General features: G+C 57.2%; 2 protein-coding genes, 1 long non-coding RNA gene and 4 other non-coding genes across 9 annotated transcripts; 3 read left to right on the top strand and 4 right to left on the bottom strand.

Moving 5' to 3' along the window:
• Nucleotides 1–393: 393 nt before the first annotated feature.
• Nucleotides 394–19,142, bottom strand: ALOXE3 (arachidonate lipoxygenase 3). Of its 3 annotated transcripts, XM_032432114.1 has the most exons (15): nt 18,617–19,142; nt 17,795–17,999; nt 16,860–16,941; nt 16,445–16,564; nt 16,150–16,275; nt 13,817–13,920; nt 13,333–13,505; nt 12,479–12,622; nt 12,198–12,401; nt 12,017–12,103; nt 11,406–11,575; nt 10,723–10,844; nt 6,852–6,952; nt 6,094–6,264; nt 394–1,259 (listed from the first exon to the last, which is right to left on the bottom strand). In XM_032432114.1, exons 1-15 carry the CDS (start codon nt 18,761–18,763, stop codon nt 1,080–1,082), a joined length of 2,136 nt encoding a protein of 711 aa, XP_032288005.1. In that variant the 5' UTR covers nt 18,764–19,142; the 3' UTR covers nt 394–1,079. The 3 variants fall into 3 exon arrangements, with proteins under 3 accessions (XP_032288005.1, XP_032288007.1, XP_032288006.1); XM_032432116.1 differs by lacking the exons at nt 17,795–17,999; nt 18,617–19,142 and adding an exon at nt 17,347–17,407; XM_032432115.1 differs by lacking the exon at nt 394–1,259 and having other exon boundaries at nt 6,174–6,355.
• Nucleotides 19,143–19,920: 778 nt separating this feature from the next.
• TRNAK-UUU lies at nt 19,921–19,993 on the top strand. Its single transcript has one exon. It is a non-coding gene; the product is annotated as a tRNA-Lys (tRNA).
• A 549-nt stretch (nt 19,994–20,542) lies between these two features.
• Nucleotides 20,543–20,614, top strand: TRNAQ-CUG. The gene has a single exon. It is a non-coding gene; the product is annotated as a tRNA-Gln (tRNA).
• Nucleotides 20,615–21,044: 430 nt separating this feature from the next.
• Nucleotides 21,045–21,126, bottom strand: TRNAL-UAG. Its single transcript has one exon. It is a non-coding gene; the product is annotated as a tRNA-Leu (tRNA).
• Nucleotides 21,127–21,620: 494 nt separating this feature from the next.
• TRNAR-UCU lies at nt 21,621–21,707 on the top strand. Its single transcript is given in 2 exon segments — nt 21,621–21,657; nt 21,672–21,707. It is a non-coding gene; the product is annotated as a tRNA-Arg (tRNA).
• Nucleotides 21,708–22,296: 589 nt separating this feature from the next.
• Nucleotides 22,297–24,849, bottom strand: HES7 (hes family bHLH transcription factor 7). The gene is made up of 4 exons (XM_032432171.1): nt 24,808–24,849; nt 23,768–23,863; nt 23,092–23,179; nt 22,297–22,766 (listed from the first exon to the last, which is right to left on the bottom strand). Exons 1-4 carry the CDS (start codon nt 24,847–24,849, stop codon nt 22,297–22,299), a joined length of 696 nt encoding a protein of 231 aa, XP_032288062.1.
• Nucleotides 24,850–25,052: 203 nt separating this feature from the next.
• Nucleotides 25,053–26,508, bottom strand: LOC116649190. Its single transcript, XR_004302641.1, has 3 exons — nt 26,299–26,508; nt 25,864–25,930; nt 25,053–25,261 (listed from the first exon to the last, which is right to left on the bottom strand). It is a non-coding gene; the product is annotated as an uncharacterized LOC116649190 (long non-coding RNA).
• Nucleotides 26,509–26,528: the final 20 nt, after the last annotated feature.

Below are 26,528 nucleotides of genomic sequence, written 5' to 3' on the forward strand. Positions count from 1 at the left end.
CTGGTTGGCCAGAGCTCAGCCTGACTCCTCGCATCCACCAGAGGCCCGGAGACTGAGTCTTCCCTGTATCCAGAAGAGTAACAGGATCCCAGGGGCAGCACCAGTAACTCCCACACCCAGAAGCTGGGTTCTTTGCAAAGCGCCTGCTTTTTTTCTATCAGCCCCTTGAGTCTGGCTATTCCTTCATCTCCTGATGGGTGACACACTCTGGGGGGTGAAGGCAGGAAGGTGGGGCCTGGCTAGGTGGTGAGTTGAGTTGGGAGGCTCCCTGTCTCCAGAGCAGATGATCCAGGGACTCCCTATTGCTCGCTCCTTCTCCCATCCCCTGCCACCCCAGCCACCTACACACACGCGTGCACATACACACACCCCAAACCAAAAATGAAATGGGAGCCAAATATGTTGGATTTTATTGCATTCATTGGGCTCAAGGACAGGAAAACAGGAGGGAGGAGACAGGACAAGGGCTGGGGAGGGTACCCCCACACACCCAAGCTCTCCGAGGCCTGCAGCTAGAGGTCCAGGGAAGCTGGGCTGTAATCCTAACCCTCCCTTTAAAGATGCTGATGTCAACGGGGACCATGGGGCAGACCCAGGCCACACATCTTTTCTTGCCCATTTTCCAGGCTCTTCCAAAGAGGGAAGTTAGACTGGTTGGTCCTAGGCTTGGAGGAAAGTGGAAACAAAGCAACAAGGTAAGAGGAAGAGTTTGGGGACAGGGGAGGATGGGAAAGGGGAGCTCAGAGTCCCTGTGGGGTTCCCAATGGGAGGAGGTAGGTTTTCACAGGAGAGGGAAATTAGGAGGCTGCCCAAGTAGAGAAAGGGGTGATGGGGTCCCTTCCTCTCGAAGGACCTGCTGTGCGTTCGATGTTAGGCCGCGGCTTCTCACCCTGGATGCTGCTGATCGGGTCCCCCACCCCTCAGGGCCCCCCCGTAGGAGGCTAGAGCCACCCTGGGGGGGGAAAGTCCCCAGCTGCAGAGAAGGCTCCAGCTGAGTGGGAACAGAGGGGGCCCTGACATGCCGTCCCTCCTCATGTTCTCGAGCTGGAGCCTTTTTCCAGGGCAGTAGGAGGAGGGGGTCAAATGGAGACGCTGTTCTCGATGAGGGGAGGGTCCAGGTAGGTGTAGGGCAGCTCCAGACCCTGGTTCCGCTCCCGGATCTCCCGTGAAATCTGGGCCAGGCGGTTCTGGAAGGCGGCGATGCTCCGCCGAGGGGCCTCCTCCGTGAAGTGCTCATCCGGGTAGGTGCCCAGGGGCCGCTGGGAGAAAACCGGGAGGCGGTCAGGACGACGGTCAGGATGGGATGACCAACACAGAGTCAGGGTAACTCCAAGGGCTTGACTCAGCCACAGTTACTGCAAATGCGAGCCCTCCAAACCACCACTCCCCACTCCAGGGAGCCTGCCCAGAGCAGGGGGGGCCCCCACACACCCACAACCCAGGGAGTGTGGGGGCTGGAATGGTTAGCCCGAGGTTAGTGCTCCCTCTGCTGGTAGCCCTCTGCCTGATACTCTCGATTGGAGACGGTTTCTGCACCTGAAAGTGGATGCATTGGACCAGAACATCTTTTTAAAGGTCCATTTTAGGGCGCCTGGGTGGCTCAGTTGGTTAAGCGACTGCCTTCGGCTCAGGTCATGATCCTGGAGTCCCGGGATCGAGTCCCACATCGGGCTCCCTGCTCAGCAGGGAGTCTGCTTCTCCCTCTGACCCTCCCCCCTCTCATGTGCTCTCTCTCTCTCTCACTCAAATAAATGAATAAATAAAATCTTTAAAAAAAAAAAAAAGGTGCATTTTAAATGCCTGGTCCGCTGCGCTGTGAACCGAAGGAGTACAAGCACGTTCATAACACAAATCAACCCAACATGTTATGAAATCAACATAAACACGCTCCAGCAAATAGGACCCAGGATACACCTGTCACTCCACCATCTCACAAAATCTAACCCCTGAAGATGACAACTAGTTCTGAAGGCATCTCGCCAATCCACCCAACACCATCACCACGCACAGGCTCGCTTTGGAGCCCGGCCAACCACAATCGGCAAGCATCACAGTGAGCTTCTAGTGGGTGCCGTCCTGTGGCAGGACAGGATGGTCCCTCTCTCGGTGATCAGTCCACAGAAGCAGCTCAGCTCCTCAGTTCCGGGGGCCTAGCCTCCTAACCATCCTGCGCCTCCTGTCTAGTATAACCTGCATACGATCCAACTGTTGCCAATAATCCTGATGCTTCAAAATTCTTGGTCTTGGGGTGCCTGGGTGGCTCAGTCAGTTAAAATGTCCAGCTCTTGGTTTCGGCTCAGATCATGATCTGACTCAGATCATGAGTTCGAGCCCTGAATTGGGCTCCCTGCTCAGCGGGGAGCCTGCTTCTCCCTCTCCCACTCCCCCTGCTTCTGTGCTCTCTCTCTAACAAATAAATAGAATCTTTAAAAATAAAACGTGGTATGGGAGTTTCATTTTACACTGAGTTTTCATTAGTAATGACTGTCCCCACTTAGCAAACGCTTTTTTCACATATTGAGATGATTATATGGTGTTGCTTTATTGATGTAATAAATTACATTGTTAGATTTCATCAGGGTGAACCCACCTCTCATTCCTCTCATTCCTAGAATAAACTAGACCTCAGCACAGCGTATTATTGTCTTACTATGCAGTATTGGCCTTCATTGGCTAATGATGTATTTTTAAGATTGTTGTACCTAAGTGGAACACATTTATAATTTCATTTTCTTAATTACAGCTGACACGTTGCAAGCACTTGACATGAACTATTATGACGGCACAACAATCCTGTAAGACAGGTGTTCTTATCATTCACACTTCACAGATAAAGAAACTGAGGCTTGGAGAGGCCTGATTACATATCCAGGGTCACACCAGGGCAAGTGCGGATCTGGGACTAGAACTTTCTCCTGGAGACCCACTTCCTTTCTTAAGAGCATCACCTTGGCCAAGTGCTGGAATCGAGGTTCCCAGTAACATGATTTGGGGAGTGTCCACTTTTTTTCTATACTTTCGAGCAGTTTGAGTGATTTAGGAATGACTTGGTCCTTGAAGGTTTAGTAGAATCTCCCTTTGCAAGGAGGAGGATCAGATCTTTTACACCCTTTCCATTCATGTGTGGTTTTCATCTCTTCGGGTGTCAATTTTTCTTTATTGTTTCCCTAGAAAATCATCTCTTTCACCTTGATTTCCAAATGTGTTTGCATAAAACTGCAAGTCGTGCTTTCTTGTAATTTCTTCAACCTTCTCAATTATTGGCTGTTTGCCTTTCCACTCCTACCAAATGTTGTACATTGATGCTCTCTCGTCTCTCTTGATTGGGATTGTCTCTGGTTTCTTTATTTTATTGGTCTTTTCAAAGAATCAGTTTTATGTCTTATTTACCAGATTGACATCTAATTTCTAAAACTATAGTGTAGCTGTCCAAAAAGCAGAACACAGGAACAGGACAGGCTGGATTCAAAGCCTATGTACTAGCTCTGTGACCTTGGGCAACTTGCTTAGTGTCTCTGAACCAACTTGCTTTAGTTTTCTCTCCTGTAAAATGCAACTACCATTTGGGGTGCCTGGCCAGTTCCATTGGTGGAACGTGTGACTCTTGATCTCGGGGTTGTGAGTTTGAGCCCCACGTGGGGGGTAGAGATTACTTACAATTTTTTTTTTAAATCTTAAAAAAAAAAAACGGAACTACCATCTCTTGAACACTTATATGCCAGGCACTGTATTAAGCATTTTAAATAAAGATCCCTACCTACTTGTATTTTAAAATAGCATACATAAGGTATCTGATTTAATGACTGAGACATGATAGATCCCCAAGAAGCTATAGCTACTGTTGTTAATAATTTTCTAAGGTAGACCCCACCACTGGCTTCTAGGAGGGAGCCCTCCACCTTCATCCTCTTGCCTATCATCCCTCACCACTGTGATATTGCGATTTACAGTAAGGACTATACATTTGGGCTTCCTCCCTTTCCTGGCACAGAGCTCCTGAAACCCTTATAATTTTGTAAGCGTTAGAGTGTTAAAGGTGTCTTGTTATCATAAGGCCCTTTCAACCACACCTGAGTTTACAGTTCATGCGGTGACTTCTGGAAAGCTCCTAAGGGGTGGTTGCCAGGAGAGCCAACCACGTGATTAGAGGGTTGGAACTTGCAGTTCCAGCCCCGAATCTCTGGGGAAGAGAGAGGGGCTGGAGGTTGACTTAATCCTCAGTGGCCAATGATTCAATTAATCACACTTAGGTAATAATGAGACAGAAAAACCCTAGCAGCAGGGGTTTGGAGAGCTTCCAGGCTGGTGAACATGTGGAGGTATGGGGAGAGCAGGGCAGCCAGAGAGAGCAAGTCAGCCCTGCAGCCCCTCCCAGACACCTTGCCTAGCGCATCTCTGGCTGTTTCTGAGTTATGTCCTTTTATAATAAATAAACCAGTAATCTAATAAGTAAACTGTTTTCCCTGAGTTCAGTTCAGCAAATGACCAAACCTGGGGTGGCGGGGGTGGGGGGGTGGGGGGTGGGTGTTGTAGAAACCTCTGATTTTTAGCTGGTGGGTCAGAAGCCCAGGTGACAACCTGGGCTTGAGGTTGGCATCGGGGGGGCATGGCAGTCTTTTGGGACTGAGTCTGAACCCGTAGGACCTGCCATTTTCTGCAAGGAGAGTGTCAGAACTGAGTTAAATTATCTGACACCCCACTGGTCCCACACACATTCAGTGGCTAGAAGTATTGAATGAGAGTATTGGGAATAGTAATAGAGTATTCTGTGAGTAGACAAAAAGAACCCCAGAGGGTTTTGCTTTATAATGAAAAAATAATAATAATAACGTCTCCAAGTCCTTGGGAAACGGGACCAGAAAGGAGCAGGATCCAGGGATGAGTTCCTGGCATTCCCAGGCCTTGAGATGGTCATTAAAACTTGTTAGGAAGATAACATGCACCTGCACCAAACGGAGTCAAGCATGAGAAATGAGGACATTCCTGTGACGTCAGAGGGCTTGTGAACAAGACCAGGAGGGCAGAGGTGGGATTGATGACCCCACAGGTGAATGAAAATATTGGTAATCAGGGATTAAGGGGCTGTTCCCCTGGCCAAGCTGACCTGACAGCCTCCTCGCCTGTTGCTGCCTAGAATTGCCCCTCCCAACCATCCACGCGCCCTTGTTAAAACACAAATTCAGCCATGTCACTCCGGGGCTTAAAGCTCTTCAGTGGCTCCCCATCCTCCTCTGAATGAACACTGTGCCCTCACTGAAACATTTACAATCCTACCAACACACCAACGGACTCATCTTCACTTTGTTTCACTTGGTTGTGTCCTTCTTCTTGTCTAGAAACTAACCCTGCTCTTCCTTTGTCTGCCGAGCTCCTACTTGTCCTACAGGTTTCAGCTTTGATGTCACTTCCTCCAAGAAGCCTTCCTCGGTTCACCCAGACTCGGTCAGGTTCCACAAGTCCCCATTCTCACCTCTATTACGAGACTAAGCTCATGAGGATAGGGTTCATATCTGCCCCCCAATGTCTGGCACATTGCAAATGCTCATGAAGTATGTGTTTGTACATAAATGATTCCTACAACACTGTGATGGGCTTTTTCATGTCCCTGTGTGTCTCCTCAACTAGACCATAGGATTCCTGAAGGCAGGAAGGTCTCATTCAGCTTTATGTGCCCAGGGCCATCTTGACATGTGGGAACTATCCAAAATAATGTGTGTTGAATGTTTAGATGAATGGATGAGCAGTTAATGGATGAATGGTTGATGGATGAATAAGTGGATGGATGAATGGATGGATGGATGGATGGATGGACAGATGGGTGGATGGGTGGGTGGATGGATGGATGGGTGGATTGGTAAACTGGTGAATTTGATAGACATTTTGCCCCAGCCACTAAACTGGTATTTGCTTCGATGTATGTCTTTGGGGATCAATTATCAATTCCTAAAGACACTGAGGACCCCAAGACAAGCTCAGCAGTGGGCATAAATGGCAGCACTCAGTCCCCAAGTCCCCCTGGAACAGCTACCACCACTGCCACTGCCTAGGCCCTGTAAACCCCCACCCCCACCCCACCCTACACCCCATACACACCTGGTCTTTGGGCTCCTGGCTGACCAACCAGAAGAGGAGAAGGTTGTTACAGGTGACATTCACTTCTGGGAGGGTGTCTAGGTAACTCTTCAGGGTGGTGGTCCCCTTGGTCTGGGGTGGGGGCTGCCTCATGGATGACGGGGTATTGGGCATCCAGGCCCCAAAGTCATGCTGTAGAGACCCCACCCCAGTTGAGTCAGCTGGCCAGAGTGGGAGAACCAGCTCCTTCATCATCTCTGATCCTGCCCCTACCATCCCAGTACTTGCAGTTGAGAAATGAAGGGATGGTGGAAAGAGAAGAGAGGGAGGGGTATAGGGTAGAAAGTTCCAGAAGTGGGGTGGGAGGCTCACCCCTTGTCACTCCCCACCCAATGTTCCAGGACTAGGTGGAGTGAATCACCAAGGAAGGAGCAGAACCCAAAAAGGGCCCTAGTCAAAGGGCTGGCATGCCACCCAGCACAGCCTGATACTCCCCTTGGCTGGGTCCTCACCATGACAGGCCCTATAGGTTTTACTCCCTACAAAACACTAGCTGGAGTCACCATTACAATCCTGAACCCCGCTCCACCCCAGTCCTCATCCAACACTGGCCCTTCACTCCTTCACTCCACCCAGTCACCACCCAACCTCAGCCCCAGCGTAAACCCACCTCAACTCTGACCCACCCATGCTCTCAACCCCAACTCTGGCCTCACGTCCAGTGCTGAGCCCAACCTTGCATAGCCCAGTGCCCCCAGGCCTGCCCCCTGCCACCTCACCTGCCCACTGTTGACAGCGGCATGCTGGGCGGAGCAGTTGAAGATGATTGCAGTGAGGAACTTCACCAGCTCTCCTGGAGTGCACAGCTGGCGTGGGAAGCCTGGGTGTGGGAGGAAGGGAAAAGGGTGTGGAGGGAGAGGACCGGATTCCTGGGGGCAGCTCAGGGCTGGGGCTCACCGCAAGGGGAGAGTGAGGATGAGAGGGCTGAGCATTTGGCCACCACTGTCTTTTCACTAAGATTAGGGCTGGGCTGAGGTTAGGGACGGTCATCACCAAGGTTTGCGGTCTCTGAAGGGGGTCAGGATAGGAGCTGGCCACTGGGATCAGACCAGAAAATGCCCAGCCAGCAGAGCTCACTAGAGAGGACCCAAGTTCAAGTTGACAGCCAAGTTGGATCTTCCCCCCACTTCTATCTGCAACCCCTGATAGCACTTAATGATTTTTTTTTAAGATTTATTTATTTATTTGAGAGAATGAGAATGGGGGTAGGGGCAGAGAGGGAGGGAGAGGGAGAGAGAGAATCATCCGGCCCAGCACAGAGCCTGACGCGGGGCTCAATCCCAGGAACACCGAGATCAGGACCCGAGCCAAAACCAAGATCCGGATGCCCAACAGACTGAGCCACCCAGGCGCCCCAGCCCTTAATGATTTAATTCTACCCAGTTCACCAAGATTTGTCCAAGCACCCAGTGGCAGATCGTCCACAGCCGGGCTTAGTGACAAAGGCAGGTGACCAGAGTGTGTTACTCATAAGTTCGCAGTGATGGAAGCAGAAGGGGGCTCCAAGACCAGGGCTTGGCTCTCTGAGGAGAGCACAGGCAGCGCAGAGACGACCCTGGGGCTGAGGCGCTTAGGGGAGACTTCCCTGCAGGAAGACAAGGGTGGGTGAGCTCTGAATGGGAAAAAGATGACAGAGGAAGAAGGCATTTTCAGGCTCAGCCCTGGGTCCTCCCCTCTCTGTACATCATTGCTCTCGTCCAAATCGATGGATTTAACCTCTTCCCACTGGCCGATGACTCCCAAATTCACACCTCCCGCTCCACCTGGCCCCTGAATTCTAGATGCAGCCGAGGGCATAACTCTGTGGCTGCCACCTGACACTCCAAGGTGGGTGTCTACACGGCCTCTCAGACGTCACCCCTGCAAACCCTGACGCTTGGCCCCCTCCCCCACTCACTCTCCAGATCTGTCCCTCCTACGGTGGTCCCATTCTGGTCGCTTTATCCAGTCGCTCAGACCACAGTCTGTGTGCTCTTTCCTCTTTTTATCTCGTGCCGCGCATATCGGCAAATACTTCCTGTATGAACCCACCTGCTTCCACCCTTGTCCCTGCAGGCCAGAGCTGCTGAGACCTTAGAATCAGAAATCCGATCACATCACCCCCTTGCTAAAACCAGTTATCCGCAGAACTAGCTCTCTACTCAAACGTCACCTCCTCCGAGAGGCCTTCCCGGACAGCCAAGCTGAAATAACCCCCCTACCTCAACGTGCTGTTTCCTTTTCCTGAGCGCCCCTAGCCCACCCCCTGACATATTTGTCTGGTGATTCTCCGAATCTCCCCGCTAGAATGGGAAGCTCCGTGAAGGCCAGGAGTTTCATCCGTCATGTTCGCTGCTAAACCCCGGCCGCTGGAACAATACTTAATATTAAGAGCCCGGTAATTATTGGTTGACTGGAGTGAATGCCTAAGAAGGTAAGAAGGCAGATCGGGAAGGAATGAGGCATCAGCAAGGCCAAAGGGGCAGAGAGGGTACTTATTGGAGGTGAGGCCGAAGCATGTGCCAGGCCACAGGGTTTCTGGGCACAACTCCGGAGGATTATCAGGGTGGCGGCCCCACAACCTGACGGGCAGGCAGCAAGAAGCTGGGAACGGTGAGGCTGGTAGAGAAGAAGCTGCCACAGTATGAGGACCGGGACTGGGTGGTGACAGTGGGACATGATGGCGACAAGAGGAATTGGCCACCCAACTGGATATAGGGAAACAGGAAGACAGAGTGGGAGCCAAAGACGGCTTCAGAGTTTGCAGTGAGGATGCAGAGGGTTGGAGGAAGGACTGGGCGTCTGACTTGGGAGCCTGTGGGAATTTTCTGGGATGTTCCCTTCGGGGTAGATAGTCTAACCTGGAAGGGCCGAGATTAAAAGGCAAAAGAAGTCAGGCCCTCTGTGGGGATTTTTCTGTAGTTCCCATTGTTAATTTGTTCCCCGTGAAATATGGAAGCAAAAGTCACACTGACTGAAGTTAATGAATGAGTGTGCCTTGTCTTAAACCAGGAATCTGCAATAAGTGTGCAGTGTCAGAGATGGTTGTCCGTCTGAAGATTGCTCTGATGTACTGAGTCAGAGACAGTTTGAATAAAGTGAGATAGGAGAATCAGCCAACAGTAATTAGACCCCCTGCCGCCCCAGGTCTTAAATAAGAAACAACCCCAAAGAGGAAAAAAAAAAAAAACTGCCCTTGGGGGAGGAAGCAGTCAGGATCAGGTCAGCCCAGGATTAACAGTGGGCTTGCAAAGCAGGGGACTGGTCATCCTTTAAAGATCCAAAAGAGGGGCTCCTGGGTGGCTCAGTCGGTGAAGCATCTGCCTTCAGCTCAGGTAATGATCCTGGGGTCCTGGGATCGAGCCCTTCAGGTCAAGTAATGATCCCGGGGTCCTGGGATCGAGCCCCACATCAGGCGCCCTGCTCAGCGGGGAGTCTGCTTCTCCCTCTACATGCGCCACATTGGAGTTTATTGTCAATTTTGTCAAGCGTGATGACAGTATTGTGATTGTGTAGAAAAATGGGGGTTTTTTTGAGTTGCATATTGATTGGGAGTAAAATATGAAATAGATGTAATTTAAAAGACTTCAGCAATAAATAAAAGCAACACATTAATCAAATGAATGCTTGTGGATTCTGGGCAGTGGGTGAATGGGTGTGCATTACGTTATACTCTCTACTTTTCTGTATGTTTAAAATTTGTTGTCTAAAGAAAAAAAAAAGTCTCAGAACCTGTAGCTGGTAGTTTTTGTGTGCTGGTCTCAAGGGTGACAATGAGACAGCAGCGAAAATGGAAAGTTCTTCAGGGAATGGGGGGCAGGGGCATTTCCAAGTCTGGAATCAGCTTCAGAGGAGAAACAGGAGAAAGGATCAGTCCATCACGGGAGGGTAGAGAGGAGACAGAGACCCAGGCAGGACAAGCCAACGGCTGGGACAGGGACATGGCAGAGGCCCGGGAGGAAGTGGGAGGCTCAGAGGATGTTTCCTCCCTGGGGCTAAGGGAAGACTTTAAGGAAGGGAGGGTGGTCTGCTGAAGTTAAGCAAAGGAGGAGGAAGAGGGGGCCACTGGGGTCCATGGGTCTCAAAATCCTCTCGGGCAGTGTCAGAAGGGGGGACGTTAGTGCCAGGTGACAGGTATTAATAAGGAAGAACCAGGCGGCAGCAGGACCACGTCTCTCCATGAGGCCAAAAGAAATGAGAGAGGTTGGTGGCTAGAGGGGCCACCTGGTGGGCCAAGCACGAAGAAGTATGAGAGAAGGTTCCAGAACCCTCAACCTTTGAGGCTGGAGATGCTCCTACCACATGATGGGACACACCCACAGAGCTCAGCAAGCAGCGGTGGATGGACAGGCTCAAGTCAAAGTCCAGGAAGAACCAGAGGGTCACAGTGTAGTGGCTGCAGGCAAGGACTCTGGAGACCGTGAGAGCCGGCTCTGGATCCCGCCTCTGGCCACCACCTGCAAAGCTTTCTCTGTGCCTGTTCCTCATCTGTTCAGCAGGGCTAATAATAGGATGTACCTCAAAGGCTTGTCCATAGACAAGAACTAAGGAACAGGTGAGGCCAGAGGGAATACCAGGGCATTGGGAGCTTGTGGTTGGGGGATGGGATACCTGAGCTTTCCCGGCCCAGGAACGCCCAAGCAAAAATCTCGCCGACCCAAGCCTGCAGCTCCGAGTCCTGCTGCACAGATGCTTCGCTGGGATAATAGTAGCCCACGATTTCGGAGACAAAGCTGCAGGAAAGAGATGCTCGTGCCACGGGGGTGGCCTGGGGCTCGGGCCTGGCCAAAAATCCAAGGCCCAGTGCCACTCAGGCTGGGGAGAGCCAGACAGCCAGTGTCCACCGAGAGCCCACCACGGTCCAGTGGGAACCTCCAGATCCAGAGGGAACCCGAGGGCCCAGGTTTGGCCACTCCTGAGTCATGGGTGCTCTGAGCCTCCTTCCCACCCAGGGGTCTGGGGGTGGGGAGTGCACTGAGGAGAGCCTGGGGGCCCTAGCCCACACCTCACTGTTGCACCTGCCACCCCCCCCCATTCCTCTGGACACCCTGTCCTCTCCTTCCTCCCCTGCGTACAGCCCAGCCCCTTCCCAGCCTGCGGCTACCTGTCATTTCATTGAGGACCCCAATCCTAACTCTCACCCTGGGGGTGCTCCCTGGTAGGGCCTGAAGCACCTGCGACCCCCAGCCCCAAGCTCCCCAGCCTGCATGAGAACAGGGGTCCACACTGACCCTGGGCCAGGAGGCCCTGGTGGGGCCAGACTGGTTGCAGGGTCCTGGGCCCGCACCCCGCACCTCTCAATGGCCGCCCAGATCCTCAGGCCGTCGTCCCGGTAATGGTAGTTGGGGATGGCCAGGACGCCGCGGGCCCGCACGCTGTCCGGAAGGCAGAAATCGGTGTAGGTGAAGTGGGCCAGAGCGGTGCTCATGAGGTAGAGGAGGCCTTGCCTCCCGACCGAGGTGACCTGAGAACATAACACAGCTCGGCTTGGGGACGGGACGAGGCCAGTGACTCAGCCGCGGGGATGTTCCAGTTAATCAAGGAGTCCAAGACCACGGGTCAAACCCCCGCAGGGACTGACGCGGGCTGCCGAGGTTGCGGCCCTACTACGTGCATGGGAGGAACTCCCTAGGTATTTGGTAACTGAAAGAAAGCAGTGACGCCGGCGCAGGGTCGGCCAGGGGATGCGATCTGGGAGTGCTGCCCTGCCCGCCTGCGGGAGACTTCGGAAACCGGGCCCGAGGGGGCGGGGCCCGGGCTTGTGGGCGGGGCAACTGGGGGAATCGGTAGGGAGAGGCGGGGCTTGAGGGATGGGTCTGGCAGGGACGGTGAAGTGGGATTGGAGGCTGAAGAGGCTTGGGGGCGGGGCTTCAGCGAGGGGGCGGGCGGGGGCCGGAGGCCGCACCTTGTCCACAAGGCCCTCGGGGTTGAGCAGCGTGGCCCGCGCGATGGTGTTCACCTGCAGCGTGTAGCGAGTGTGCGGGAGCAGGAGCTGCGGGCGGGATGAGGGCCCAGGAGCCGAGGGTCAGGGGAGCAGGCCGAGCTGCCCCCCCCTCCTCTGGCCCCCGCCCGGGGGCCACACAGACCTTGTAGATAGGATGGCAGAGCGGCAGCTGACGCAGCGTGGCCATGGCGAAGGCCTCGCACAGCAAATGCGTGCACAGAAAGTGTGTGTTGTTCTCGTGCACCAGGAACTCGGAGTTGCGCACCCACGTCTTGGCCAGCAGCCAGTCCCAGTAAGAGTCAGTGGGCAGAAAGATGGGGCTGTCCGGCCCGGGGGTCTGGCTGAGCTGCGCCCAAGAATAATAAGGGGATGAGTCTCAAAACGGCTAGTGTGCCGCCCCCGGAATCCCGCCCCAGGTCTCACCTGGATGGCCAGGGGCACCAGCGCCCCCTGCGGGTTGAGCCACAGCAGGCAGAGTGGGGCGGCCACGTACTGGGGGCGGTCGTTGAGGCAGTGGACCGGGGCCTCCGCCAGGATCCAGTAGTCGGCTAGGAAGATGTTGCCCCTCTGCGGAAGGCACACAGACTCACAGCGCCCTCCGACCCGCGCTGCGCTGCCCTCTCTGTTCCCCGCCCACTCCCACCGCAGCCGGGGCCTCAGTAATGCTTGGTGCCTGCCCTTCTGGCCAGAGTGAGGTACCCCACCCTCCCCAGAATGTCCGGAATGAGGCCCAGCTGAGTCCCTGGTGCGCCACCTCCCACCTGGATAAGCTGGCGTCCTCTCCCCGGCCCCCCCATACCTGGTCCTTCCTGCTCTCTCAACTCAGTGACCCTGTCAGTATATTCAACAACAGGAAAATGACCACACACTGAGAACTGACCGCCCCATCTCCAGCCTTCTGGAGGATGCCTGAGGGCTTGGCTGCCCCAGAGAGACTGATCACCATCTTCTCCCACGCCCTCGGACCTCCTAGTCTCCGTGACTGTCCCCCTTGCATGCGGCGGCACTGCCTTCCACCTGTCCTAAAATCGCTTTCTTTGGGCCTCAGCACTGGGGATCTTGGAGGCCCCAGAACACGGGCAGGGCCTTCTCTTCCATGCTGTCCTGCTCCCTCCTACCATCCACCAAGCCTCACCTCAGGCTTCCAGCCATGCCCAGCCCCAGCCGGCCCTCAACCCCATCTGCTCCAATTCAAAGGTGCAAGGCTGGCTGCAGCCCCAGCCGTCCCATCCCTGCCCTCCACGCCCATCCCTTGTCCATAATGGCACCTCGCCAACCTCTAGTTCCATCTGCAGGCAGGTGTCGGGTCCCAGCAAAGGGGCCACCATGTCATTGGTGATGGGCAGCTTGCTAGGCAAGCTGGAGAGGCAGTGGAGCATGACGGGATTGACGCCGTTCAGGTACTGGTACCCGAAGAAGGGGTCCTCGCACCAGTGCTCCATCACGTACTCTAGGGGGCAAGAGAGGGGGCGGCTTGGTCCGGAAACTGCTTCCCGAGATCCAGCCCTGACCGTCTCCCAGGCAAGCAGGGTATCTCTCTGTCCTCACTCCCCTATCCCTGTCCCCTCCCAGAGAAAGGGGAGGTGGCGTGAGCTCCTAAGGGGAATCTGTGCGGTGGCCACCCATGAAACCAGAAGCCCCTCTCTCGGGGGTCCCACGGTCTCCCTGAGAGGGCTGAAAAGGGGCCTCTTCCCAGGATGGGGCGGAGGGTTCGGGGCACGGAGTTGGGTGGGGGACAGACATCCGCCAGGCTCTGCGCACCTGAAATCACCGTCTTGTGGCACCAGAAGATATTCCGGATGTCGTCCAGCTTCTTCCAGGAGCCCTTGCGGTCCAGCAGCCCGCGGAGCTTCATGCCCAAGGACCTGAGGGGGAGGGGAAGCGAGGCTGGGGCCTGGGGCTGCCCCGCGGCACTGTGCCCCCAGCCTAGAGGCCTGGAGGGAGCTGACCAGGCCAACGTCCAGAGCAGAGGTGCCTGACAGTGTGCCCGTTAGAAAAGTCTAGTGACCAGCTCTGTAAGGGTGACTCCATATGGGCGCGCCCACTGGTGCACACGGCCAATCTCCACTGGTGCCTTGGCCTTTCTCCAAGCTTCCATCTAATCACGGACCTTCGCCGGCCCCTGTCTGGCTGGGACGTCTGCCACCAGCCCGTCCTGACCAACCACAGCCTTCTCGCCACACGTAACCGGAGGTGTACTTTGTACACCAGACTGGTAAAAGGGGGGGGGGCGGCAGCCTGGGGCCACCGTGCACTTTTCACTTTGTGGGTGTCTGTACTGTTTGAAGTTTCTGAAGCTGTGCGTCTCGTGGAGAGCTGCATCCGACATCTCCACCTACTATCAAACCTACCTAAGACACACCGTCCACCAGGGGGCACGGCCTGACACCCCGCAAACACACACCTGCTGTGTATCTCCCACAAAAAGCTCCTCCCTCCCTGCGTTACACGGTAAATCCAGTGTCCTCCTTACTCCCTTTATTACACACAACACTATGGGCCCCTTAGGGCCAGGACTGGCCCTGGATGCCCGGACATACCGGTTCATAATAACCACTCACTGGCTGCACCAAGTTAAATGGAAGGGACCGCAACGCCTACCAGGTGGGTTTGTGGCAAGTGGTGGGTGAGGGAGGCTGTGCAAGCATGCTCGGGTGCCCCAAAGGGTGTGGGCACCATGACCTCACAAGCCCGGGGACAATTTCCTGAGTGTCGCCTGAGCTGCCCGCCCCTCGGTCCACAGCATTTGCCGGATACCTGCCCCATAAGGCCCCAAAGAGGCGAAACACCGGGCGGGAGCTCTGTGTTAAAGCAGAGAGCAAGGAGGGGCGCCTGGGAGGCTCAGTTGATGAAGCCTCTGCCTTCGGCTCAGGTCATGATCTGGGGGTCCTGGGATCGAGCCCTGTCCTAGGGTCTTCCGGGCCTTCCTTTGTTTAGACCCACATGCCCATCTGGGGACCAGCTCAGGCGACCCTGGTCCCTCAGCCCTGCCAGGGCCTCTCACGGGTCCTTGCCCTGAGGCCCAAGCCACCTGCGACCACCTTGCGCTCCAGCCAGGACACTCCCCAGCTCCCCGCTCACCCCACCTCTGCCCCTCTCCCACTAGCCCTTCTCCCAAAGATTCAGTTGGGCACAGAAGCCCCGAGGATGAGGATCCAGCCCCTTGGCCCGGACTCCTCTGTGCCTTCTAATGCAGCCCCTGCACAGATGGCCAGCCGAGCCTCTCCGTCCTCCCCAAACGAACCTGGCTTTGCCCAGGACCCACCCCCTCTCTGCTCACCTCTCCTCTCCATGGCCCAAAGCCTGCTTCAGTCCCACCTGCCTTCCCGGGAGCCACCTGCTGGCCCCTGCTCACCCTGGCTGACTCTGGTCATGAGCGTCGACAGTACCCCCTCCATCAGTCACACTCAGAGCCTCAGCTGTGGACTCGAGCTGCTAATGGCCCCTCGGTTCCTAATTAACTATGCCACACCTCTCCCTAGGGACACTGAGCTCCTCATGGTGGAAGACGACATCCTAACACGTGGTCACATCCACTGAGAGATTGTTTTGCACTGGGTGTCATCTCGCTTCCTCTCCCCCAGACCTATGATGTAGGCATGGGTTTTACTGTCATTTTACAAATGAGGAAGCTGTTTAGAGACTATGTGAAGATCAAGGTCACACAATTGGAAGGTGTTGGTTCTGGAATCTGAACATGAGGTGGTCTGACTTCACTTCCTTAAAGCTTTAGGGCCAGGCCTCCTTGTCTTACTCAAGACAGCACCAAACTCTACACCGAGAAGGTGCTCGGTTCATTGCATAGATTTGAGAACTGGAAAGAAAAGGGATGGCAAAGGAGCAAGAGGAGATGATGGGCAGACAGAGAATGGAGAGAGAAGGGGGAGACTGGGGCCAGAGAGGGGGAGACCGGGGACAGACAGGGGGAGACAGGGACAGAGGGGGGAGACCGGGGACAGAGAGGGGAAGACCAGGGACAGAGGGCGGAGACAGGGGACAGAGAGGGGGAGACCGGGAACAGAGGTGTGGATATGCCTGGCAGGGTGGGGGCAGATGGGAGAGTGACAGGAGTGCGGGGAGGGCAGTGGCCTTACGCAGGGATGGCGTTGAAGAGCAGGGACGCCGTCTTGGTGGCTGAGTAGCGAATGTTGGGTTCCAGGTGCATCAGGGACGGGAAGTCAATCTTCATGGGGAAGCCAGGCAGGTACCGATTCCCACTGCTGTGGAGGGCGGCGGGGGAGGCAGAAAGACGGACACCAGTCAGACAGACTTAAAGCCCACTCCCCTTCATTCCTTCCCTGGATCCTTCCCTGGATCCTCCCCTGCCTCCGGCCTCCCACCCAACCTGAAGCCACCTCCCTGCCAGACCCTCGGGGTCACCCCCCTCACCTGTCCCCTGGGTCTGCCCGAGGCACCATCTTGGTCAAGGCAAACTTCTTGTCTGTCTCCATCTCCTCAAAGCTGCTGACGGCTATCATGCCGGGAAAGCCGGGGGCGTAAACTTTCCAGCTTCCGGAGGGAGAGAGGTCAGGGGTGGCTAGTCAAACTTAGGGTAAAAAAAACCATCAAGGGCAGCTGGGGGAGGGGTTGAGTGTGGATACACTGATGCTCTTGGGACAATTGTCGGTACTCGCGTTCTGGATCTAGACTTGGGGTCAACCTCAGATGGAAGTTAGGGTTACATAAGGGTCCTGATTGGAGCCGAGCCCCCAAGGTTGGATCTGAGGTCAGATTTCGTGACAGTCTGATTGAGGCTGAGGTCGGCATAAAGGTGGGGGAAGAAGTCAAATTAAGCCATCCTCACCGGTAACATTCCTGTCGGCCCTGGAGTTCCCGTTTCCTGTGGTCCAGAAGAAGGGGAAGGGAGTCCTGACAAATAGTTTTTGCTGTGGGGAATGAAAAGTACTCATCATATACATCTCTTTTCAAAAGGTGAAGCTTGCCTGAATGCCCTAACCCTTGAACCTAATCCCTCAGTTGACAAGGATACCCCATGTTCTTCGTGCATTCATCAGCAGAAGGGACTCAAGACAACCTCACCCCCAAATTGTAACGATCGTCCTAATTGTACTTTTGTCTCCTTCCCAGGACTCTTTGGGGGCAGAAATTACATTGTAGTAATTTTGTGTATTCCTGGCACCCGGTGTGGTGCCCACACTGTGTTCATAACGTGCACTTGACAAATGACTGATGAATGAGTATATTTTGGGAAGTGGTGGACAGATGGAAATGCTAGGATGATGGGGGGGTCTCTGAAGAACTCACTAGGGGGCTGAGATATCACCTCTCACCCCTAAGACTCATGTCACTCGGACCAGCCCTTGTCATGCCTCTTGGGATCAGACGGCTCAGGAGACGTGGGTGGGGGTCCAGAGGCTGAAGGAGCTCGAGCTCGGCATCCTTGAAAGGCCCCCCAGATGCAAGAGGGAATCCTAACAGCACGTCACAGGGACTTCGTCCACACCAGAAAAGCCACTAGTAGTTGTCAGCTGGGCCTTTCCAGCTAAATTCTCAGCTGCTGCACCTGCCGACACCCAGTTATTCGGCTTACAGCTCAAGTCCGCTCTGGGCGCAGGAGAAATTCACTCTGGGGGAGTGCAGAGGGAGTGGGCCGAAAGCTCTGAGTTCCAGTTACCCTAACCCCACCCCCGTTCCCTGCGGCCTGGGCCCCGTGAGACCCCACCCCAACCCCAACAGATGCCTTCTGCAACCCGGGCCAGGCCCCAGCCTCTGGCCCACCTGCTCCTGGCCGCAGCTCTAGGGTGCAGTAGCCCTCAATCCACTGATAGCAGGGGAAGTGGGAACGGGTGCCATCGGGGGCCGTGACGCAGATGCAGCTGCAGTACCAAGAGTCCTTGGGGAAGAAAGCGTAGCGCTCCTTGTGTAGACGCAGCAGCAAGACCTCGCCCAGCTCCGCTGAGCAGTGCACCTTGTACTTCTGCACCTGAGGGGACCGAAAAGCAAGCAGGTGAGAGGCGAGGAAGGCGGGGGCATCCTTACACCTGGCGAGGAACCTCTATGCCTACACCTGTTCTGGCATATAAAGCTGGGAGCTGCTAACCCACGCGGGGCCTTTGTATGAATTAGGAAAAGGCACCCCTCCATCCAAGCAGGAGCCGCCACAGCTCCCAGAGGCACGGTGAGTGAGCAGAGTGGATTCTGGATCTCACCAGCCTCCTTGGCTCCCACACCCTTGTGTAGGCCACCAGCAAACAATCGCAGGGCCTGGCGGAGGCAAGAGGATCCCCTCCAGAGAAGAGGAAAAACCCGACTCACAGAGGGCAAGTGACTTGCCCAAAGCCCACCTTCAATTATGAGAGGAGCTAGGAAGCCGGTGGAATTCTCCTGACCCCCAGCCCCGCGGCTCCTTCTTCACAGCCCTGCCTGGGTAGAAAGTATCCTCTCCCCAGGAAAGACAGAGACCAGAATGGGATGGTGAGGAGGTCAGGGCCGGCTCCCTGAGTTCTGCAGGGTCGGAGGAATGACCTGGGGGAATGACCCTCCCCTCCTTCAGGGTCCCCAGGCCCTCAGGGGTCCCTCCTCCCTCTCCTCCGTACTTACAGATCCAGGGGCGAAGTCCCTGCCCAAGCGATCCAGCAGCTGCTTGGGGCTCTCACCACAAGTGCCCACCAGAGTGACAGAGATGTTGTCCAGCGTGCCGGCCCTCAGGTAGGGACCCGTGGTCACACACACGCGGTACACGGCCATGGCGGGAAGGAAAGAGGGCCACAGCAGCAGCCCGCCTGGGCGCAGGGGGGCCGGGCGCGGGCGGGGCTGAGCTGTCGGCCTGCGGAGCTCCTGAGTGGGGGCTCGGCCCGGGCAGGTAGGCCTCCCAGGGAAGGCCCCGCTCTCTCTGGGATGCTCGGGGGCTCGCCCGCCTCTCTCCCGAGAAGCTCCCGGGCTCTGTCCCGGCTCACTGCGGGCTGCCTCTCCCCACCCTAATAGTTGTTTGCTTGCCTCTGGCACAGCCGGTCTCTCTGGCTGGCAGGACAGGGCTCACCCAGATGGCTATCAGGAGCCCGCGTCCCACTGGGAAGGGAGGGACCAGGCGCTGAGAGGGAGACGAGGAGCAGGTGACACCTGTGTGACTGGGACACTGCCCTGCTCCCGGTTAGGGGCCGCTGAGCCCCTGGGGCCCTGGTCCGCCCACTCCCCAACTTGCCCCGAGACCCCTTCCCCCTCTCAGCCAGGCCTGGGCACGGGGCACCCGCATTCCCTACTTGTGAGTCATCCATGTGAATCAGTCTTCGCAAGTGAGCCATCCTCGACATAAATCACACGTGACCGCGGCCACACGCAGGCGAGTCGCCCCTGCAGAGGAGTCAGGCACAACTCTCCTGCCGCTCCCCACTGCGCACCACCGTCCCCGCGCCCGGTCCCCTGGCTCCCCGCTCCGCGGCACGTCCGATCTCGGTCCCTCCCTCGGGATGGGGCCGGCCAGCGGACCAACGTGGACCCGGGGCTCACGCCTGAAGGCCCCGCGTGGCCTTCGTTCCGCTCCGGGCCCGCCCGCGGCCTGCAAGGCCGGGGCCAAGTGCGGGGGTGCCGGGGATCTGGGTCACCCGGGCCGCGGACAAACCGCTCCGCCGGGGAGGCCCGCAGCCGGCAGCGGCCCCGCGCGGCCAGTCCCGGCACCGCAGCGGCCCAGCCTCGGCGGCGCTCCGGTCCCAGCGACCCGACCCCGGCCGGGACGGTGCTCGAGCGAGGCTGGCAGAGCGCAGCGGCAGCCGCGAGGCCGCCCCTGCTCGCTCCTGGTGCGCGCCCGGGGCGCTGCGCTCGCGCGCGCACTCACTCTCGGCTTCCGGGAGCCTGGACTTCCGCGGGCGAACAGCTCTTATAGGCAGTAGCGCAACATCGTTGCAAGAGCCCGGATAGCTCAGTCGGTAGAGCATCAGACTTTTAATCTGAGGGTCCAGGGTTCAAGTCCCTGTTCGGGCGTCTGCGTTTTTTCTTTTTTTTTTTTTAGGAGTATGTATCTCTTCTTGAGTATGCGTAATATCTGTATTCCTTTAAACAAAAGCAAGAAAAAAAAAAGAATAACAAAAGTGCTGTTACATGACTTTAAAAAAGAACTGATAGGGTTTTTAGTTTTCAGAAAGTAGAACGAGTGAGAGTGGAGGGAAAGTAGAGATGTTTCCTGCGAATTTCAGTGTTCTGGTAGGCACATTAAAGAGTAAACAGAACCAGGTGATATTAATTTTAATAACATATTTTATTTAACCCCATGAAATCTTATCTCAACCCGTACCCAATATTTTTAAATTATTAATGAAATTTTAACAATCTTCTTTTCAGTAAGTGCCGTGTCTTCTAAGTATGGTGTGTATTTTACACGTCACAGCGCATCGCAGTTCGTATCTCAGGAGCTCCGTAGAGGCGCCCACCGCTTCAGGTAGATGTTTTTGTTTTCTTTTCTGCGAATGGTAGAATGGGAGGGGCAAGAACTTCAGTATTATGTACACTCCCAGAAAAAGGCTCCCAGGAGTGGGTTCCATGGTGTAATGGTTAGCACTCTGGACTCTGAATCCAGCGATCCGAGTTCAAATCTCGGTGGAACCTTAAGTTTTGCCTCAACTCGTACCGTTATTTCTCAGCTTCGTGCATGAGCGTTTCTCGTCCCCCGAGAGGGTCTGAGAAGGAAAGCAAACGAAGACGCTGTCCTTTGGGCTTCCCAGACCGGGTCATCGGAGCCGCCGGCACACCATCAAAACACACGGTCAGCACTTAAAAGATAGAGCAAGTTGCGCTAGTTTTGAGAGAGAACGCAATTTCAGGACACCTTACTGCGGACATCAGTTCAGAAGAATCGAAAGTCTCTCTGGCGGTTCCCGCCAGGTTCTGGCTGCCACCACCCAGGCTGTCCCGAATAGCAGGGAGGGGATGGTGCCATCGCTGCAAGCAGTCCTTGTAAAAACAACACGCATACGTCCCAGAGGGGGGGGGGGTTTATGAGTTCTAGGGTGCACAAACCACCAGAAAAACTCCATTTTGGCAGCGGTGGGATTCGAACCCACGCCTCCGAAGAGACTGGAGCCTAAATCCAGCGCCTTAGACCGCTCGGCCACGCTACCTGCGTGGAAACGAAGCCTCCCCGTAGTCCTCCTAAGAGACTAGAGGGGCGAGACAGGCTCGCGATGACTCTGCTAAGTCAGCGGGCCTTCTTTGGAAACCCCAGACCTAGGGGCAGCGGACGGCGAAACAGACAGGGCGGAGGAAATAGAGACACACCGATATTTGCAACGCAAACAAGTTTATTTTCGTGGGTGGGGCCACATCTGGGAGTGGGGTGCGCCTGGGCTGGAAGCATCCCCCAAGCGGGCAGCCGGAGCTCTGTACTCGCTCGCTCCTGCTCGGTTGCTCTCTCTCCCGGTCTCTTCCACCCGTGCGCGCCCGCACTCCCACCTGGCTCTCGTGCCTTTGGCCCGCTACCTCTCCCCGGCAGGCCTGCGAGGTCCCAACCACGCGCTCCTGGCCCGCCCCGCCCAATTCCCTCACACCCCTCTCCCTCCCCGCCCCTTGCGCATGCTAGTACCCGTAAGCCATCAGACGCCGCCGCCCGCCAGGTGGCTCTGTGGCGCAATGGATAGCGCATTGGACTTCTAGTGACGAAAGAGCGATTCAAAGGTTGTGGGTTCGAATCCCACCAGAGTCGATTTTATTTCAATTTTTTTTTTTTTCCCTTCCTCTTTATCCGGCTTTTCCTTAAAGGTTCCCATCCCTTCTCCCCCTACCCTATTTCAGTGTTTTCCACCTGGTTTCAGCTTCAACCTCAGTCTCCGCTCTGCTCTCTTCTTTACTTACCTGTCTGCCCCGGGGCTTGGGCCATGGAGAGCAGGACTGGGAGGGGCGGGAGACAGAAGGAAAGGGAGACAGAAGGAAAGTGGGCGTGGACGCCGACATAAAGGCAGGCCCCTGGCTCGGGGACACACGGGGATTTAATAACCACTTTATTCCATGCACTAAGGACTCGGGAAGGGACTGGGGCTGGGCCGGGGGCAGAGAGGGTACAATCCTAGACGCAAGGTGGGGGAGGGGGGGGCAGGGAAAAGGGACAGGAACCAGGGAAATATATATTTATATAGATACTCTAATATAGACCACATCTCACCCGCGCGCTGCGCCCGCGCGCCCCGCCGCCCTCCCCAACACCTGCTAGCCCCGACGCCCGGGTCCCTCTGCTGCCCTCGGGCTGGAGTCTCTACCTCACCCCCAGCCCCCGCCCCCGCCCCACCCCCCAAAGCTCAGGGCCAAGGTCTCCAGAAAGCGGGCGGCGGGGGCGGCGGGGCCTTGGGCGCCCCGTCTTGTCTATGCGGCGGCGGCGGCGGCAGCGGCGGCGGCGGCGGCGGCAGCAGTCCGGTGAGGGGCGCCTGCGCGCCGGAATCCCCGGCGCGGGGCGAGCAGGGGGACGGGGACCAGGCGCAGCGCGGGCTACGGGGGCCCTGGTGCACTGGGGGGCGCTGGTGCAGCGCGGGGCCGGGCGCCGGGGCGGCGGGGTCCAGCGGTGGGCGCGGCGCTTGGGGCCTCGCATCTACCGGTTCCGGCCGGGGCGGCTTGGGGCGCAGGTAGCCGTGCAGCGCGGAGAAGAGCTGGGCGCGGGCGGCCGGGCTGGCGTCGTGCGCGAAGGCCGCCAGGCGAAGCAGGCACTCGCGGAAGCCGGACAAGTAGCAGCTGGCGAGCGCCTCGGCGTCCTGGGCTGGGGACCGGGGAACCCCTGGAGCCGCGGCGGCGGGTGCGGCCGGCGGGAGCACCGGCGGGCAGGGCAGGGGCCCAGCAGGGGTGAGGGAAGGGGCGGGGCGCAGAGATACCGAGGCCCGACAGACGCACAGACAGAGACAAGAAGCCAGATGGACGGACAGAGGGAGAAAATGAGGGAGACACAGAGACAGACACGCGCGGGTGTTATTAACCTCGCCTCGGAGCAGAGCCTACCACTCCCCAAGCCCACCGTCCATCGCAGGGTCCGCCCCATCTACCCCGGCCCCGGGCCTCCGTGAATCCCACCTCCCGCCCTCCGCTGCCCCACCCCCGCGCTGTACCCGGGGGCTCCACCCGGCTTCGCTCCCTCAAGTAGCCCACGGCGAACTCCAGTATCTCTGCTTTCTCCAGCTTCGGGTTGCGGAGGTTCTACAGACGGGAGGGGGAGGGCGCAAAGACAGAGAGGGGTGGGGAGAGAGGGGGAAGTGGCAGGGGGAAGAAGGGAGGGCGGATGCGGGAGCTGGGGGTGCCCCCGATCGCGTGTGCGCGCTGCCCGCGGAGCGCGCGACCGAATGCGGAGTGGCGATGACCAAGGACGGTCCTGGGAAACCTTGAGACTACACCGTCCAACCCGAGGGGATGAAACCAACCCACAGGGTGAGGAGGGGGTTTGAAACGGCAAACCCAGGGACTGAAATGAACCACCCTGCAGGCTGTTTTGAGGGGGTATGGGGGAGGAGGAGCGAGCGTTTACACACCTAGAGGTTGAACACTAACCGACCCTGGGAGTGAAATTTACGGAGCCGGGTGTGAAACTTACAGACCCGAGGGGTGGCCATGAAGATCGCGTTCTGAGAGCGAGAGGGGGCTCTGGGATGGGTTTCCAAGGGCGGGACTCGGGTCAGGAGGCCTTGGCGCCCGGCTCGCCAGTGCAGCGTGTGTCCCCACCCCAGTAGGAGGCCCCGGGTCGCGAGGACGGGATGCTGGGGACGCTCCGGGGGCGGTGGAAGGACTGACCTGGTCCCGGGTCCGCTCCAGCAGCAGCAGCCTCAGCTCTTCCAGGCTGCGGTTGATGCGGTCCCGGCGCCGCTTCTCCACCAGCGGCTTCAGCATCTGCGACCAGCAGGAAAGGGAGAGCGGGCCGACCGGACCGAGACTCAGCGCGGCCGCGCGGGCGTTCTGATCCAGCCGCTGGGATAGTCCCGCCCCACCCCTTCCCGGACACCCCCAACGAGGGCCTAGGGCCGGGCCCACTGGGTCCCTCTCCGCTCCCGCTCCCAACGCCCCTAGGGTCAATGTCTGTAGCTCGCCTCCTCTCTCTCCCGGGTCTTCTGCATTCTCCTCTCTCAGTCTTGTCCTCCCTCCTCCCCTCTCTGTGTCTCTCCTTCTCCTCCTCCTCTTTTCTTTCTACGTCTCCGTCTCGTGCAGTCTCTCTGTCTCAGTGGAGAACTTTGGGGGCCCTCTTTGCGCCCAGACACGTGGCCCGCAAGGTGCCGGGCTCTGAGTCGGCGGCCCTGAGTGCAGAAAGGGAGATACCCAGCGCCACCGCGCCTCCTCTTCTCCCTCTAACCCGTCTATGCAGTCACATTACTCTACTGGTTCTAAAAGCTTCCACCCGGTCTCGGGCCTCTGGAACCAATGCATTCCGGGCCTTCTCTATGAGGCTGCCCTGGGCCAGCTCTGGCTCACCGAGCGCGGGGAGCAAGTGCCTAGCCTCTCCGCTCTTAGTTTCCACCCGCCTCCCTTAGCTCTGTGCTCCCCTTGCTTATTTCACTCAAATTCGTGCCCCCTCCCACGCCCTCCAAGCCGCAAGGTGCCACATCCCATTACCCAAACCCAAGACCTCTACTTCTGCCGCCCACGCAGCTCCTGCCCTGACCCTGTCCCCTTCTTCATACTTTGCAGCTTCCTTTCCACCTCCTGGCTCCTTGGGTCCCCCACGCACCTCTCCCCCTTCCAACCCTGCGCCTCCAGGCTCTTCCCTTCCCCCAGGGTCTCAGGGACCCGGTCCCCTGACCGGACCAAGGACCTCCGCTCCCTCCCCTCCCGCCTCTCACCTTGGGGCCGTCCCTATTGTCGGCTCGATCCCGAGTGACCATCGCTCCTCCGGACCCTGGTGTGGACCGAGCCCCTGCCCGCCTGGCGCCTTATATCCCGCAGGCTCCTGGGTTGGGGGGGGGGGGTGTAGGACCCGGACCCGCCCCCTTCGGCACCCGGATCCCGCCCGGCGCGGCCCGGGGCACGAGGCTCCCGGAAAGGGGAGGAGCGCAAGGGGGAGGGGAAGGAGTGGAACTGGCCTGGGAGTGTGGGAAATGAGGGGCCAATGCAGCACTGGCTGGTTTAAGTCCCCTAAGGCTGTATAATGAGGTGGAACCCAGCTGAAGGGAGGAGGTTATTAGGGGGAGAGGGAGTTGAGGTGATTTGGGACAGGACTCAGGAATGAAGTTCAGAGTCCTCCCCGCCAACCACCATTCGCAGCTTTCTTGGGAGCTCTCCGTTCCCCCACCGACTCTGAAATAAAAGATAGCATCCCTCAGCCTCCAGACTGGATCTTATACGCCTTTCCCCAAAATCCACCTCCAAATTGGGTAAGGGAGTGACCTGAGTGTGCTGGGTGAATCTGTCTAATTCACCTGGGGTGAAGGAGCCGCTCTGTGAGATCTTAGTGAATCTTAATCCATTCCCCGAGCACTACGCACACTGGTCTGGGCTTGGGTCGTTCATACACACATAAGCACTACAGGCCCAGCTTACCCTTACAGGAGCGAGGGGGAAAGACGTGTGTTATCAAGTAGCTATTATAGAGCAGAGTGAAGCAGGTGCTGGGGAGAGGGTCATACTGACCGATGGCTGGCCTGGGGAGGAGCGGGACCCTCAAGGAAGAGGAAGCAAGGCTTTGAAGCATGGGCAGGGGGTGGAGAAACCTTCCCACTTAGAAGTATTTGATTCAAAACTAATTATAGGAGGTTCCGGCGTATGGTTTCCAGGACACCTGACATAAGTCGTGCTCCCGCTGCTTGCTCCTGGGGACCCCTCCAGCCCATCGGGGAGCAGGGAACAGGCAGTTTTCGTAAAGGGACAAGAAAGAGATACAAAAAGGGATCAACACCCACCTCAAACCAAGAACATGACCCTCTGCAGAATGGTGCGTGAACACTCGGAGGCTTCCAGATAAAGTGTCTGAGAAGACAAAATCAGAGATTTCACGGGACAGCCAGACCGCCGGGGACAAGGACACGGAAAGACAAGGTTGCAGACCGAGTCGGAAGATAAGCTGCGCAGTCAGAGGCCGACGAGGCTCTCCGAGCCCTCCCAGGGCCTCTCCACACCTTGGGGTTTTGTTTTGTTTTGTTTCACGGAGTCTGCCTTGCCAAAGCCCGAGCCCGGAGACACACAGACCTTGGGGAGGGCGCTCCCATTTGGGATCAGGGCCGCCAGCACATCCCACCTCCCCCTACCTGGGCCAAATGGGAGCGCAGATGTGTGGCCCCAGCAGCCCCCCTCGCCCCCCTCCTTGGGAACCTGCGCTCGGGCTGAGTTTTTCTCACCTGCACGCGAGGCTCGGGGCCTCGGGCTGTTCGCACCCGGGTGTGGGGCCGCCCCTGGCCATATGGGGCGACTTTATGGCCGGGTGGCCGGATCCGAGCGGGAGGAAGGATGGTCTGGCGCTCCACCCACGTCAGCTACTCGGGGCCGCTCCTTCGCCGAGCCCCTGGCCTACACCTTCTGCCTGACCACGGCCGCCTCCACCTCTTACAGCTCAGGCAGGGCCACTAAG

This window comes from Phoca vitulina, unplaced genomic scaffold, assembly GCF_004348235.1.
Source record: "Phoca vitulina isolate PV1807 unplaced genomic scaffold, GSC_HSeal_1.0 scaffold47, whole genome shotgun sequence".
Lineage (NCBI taxonomy): Eukaryota > Metazoa > Chordata > Mammalia > Carnivora > Phocidae > Phoca > Phoca vitulina.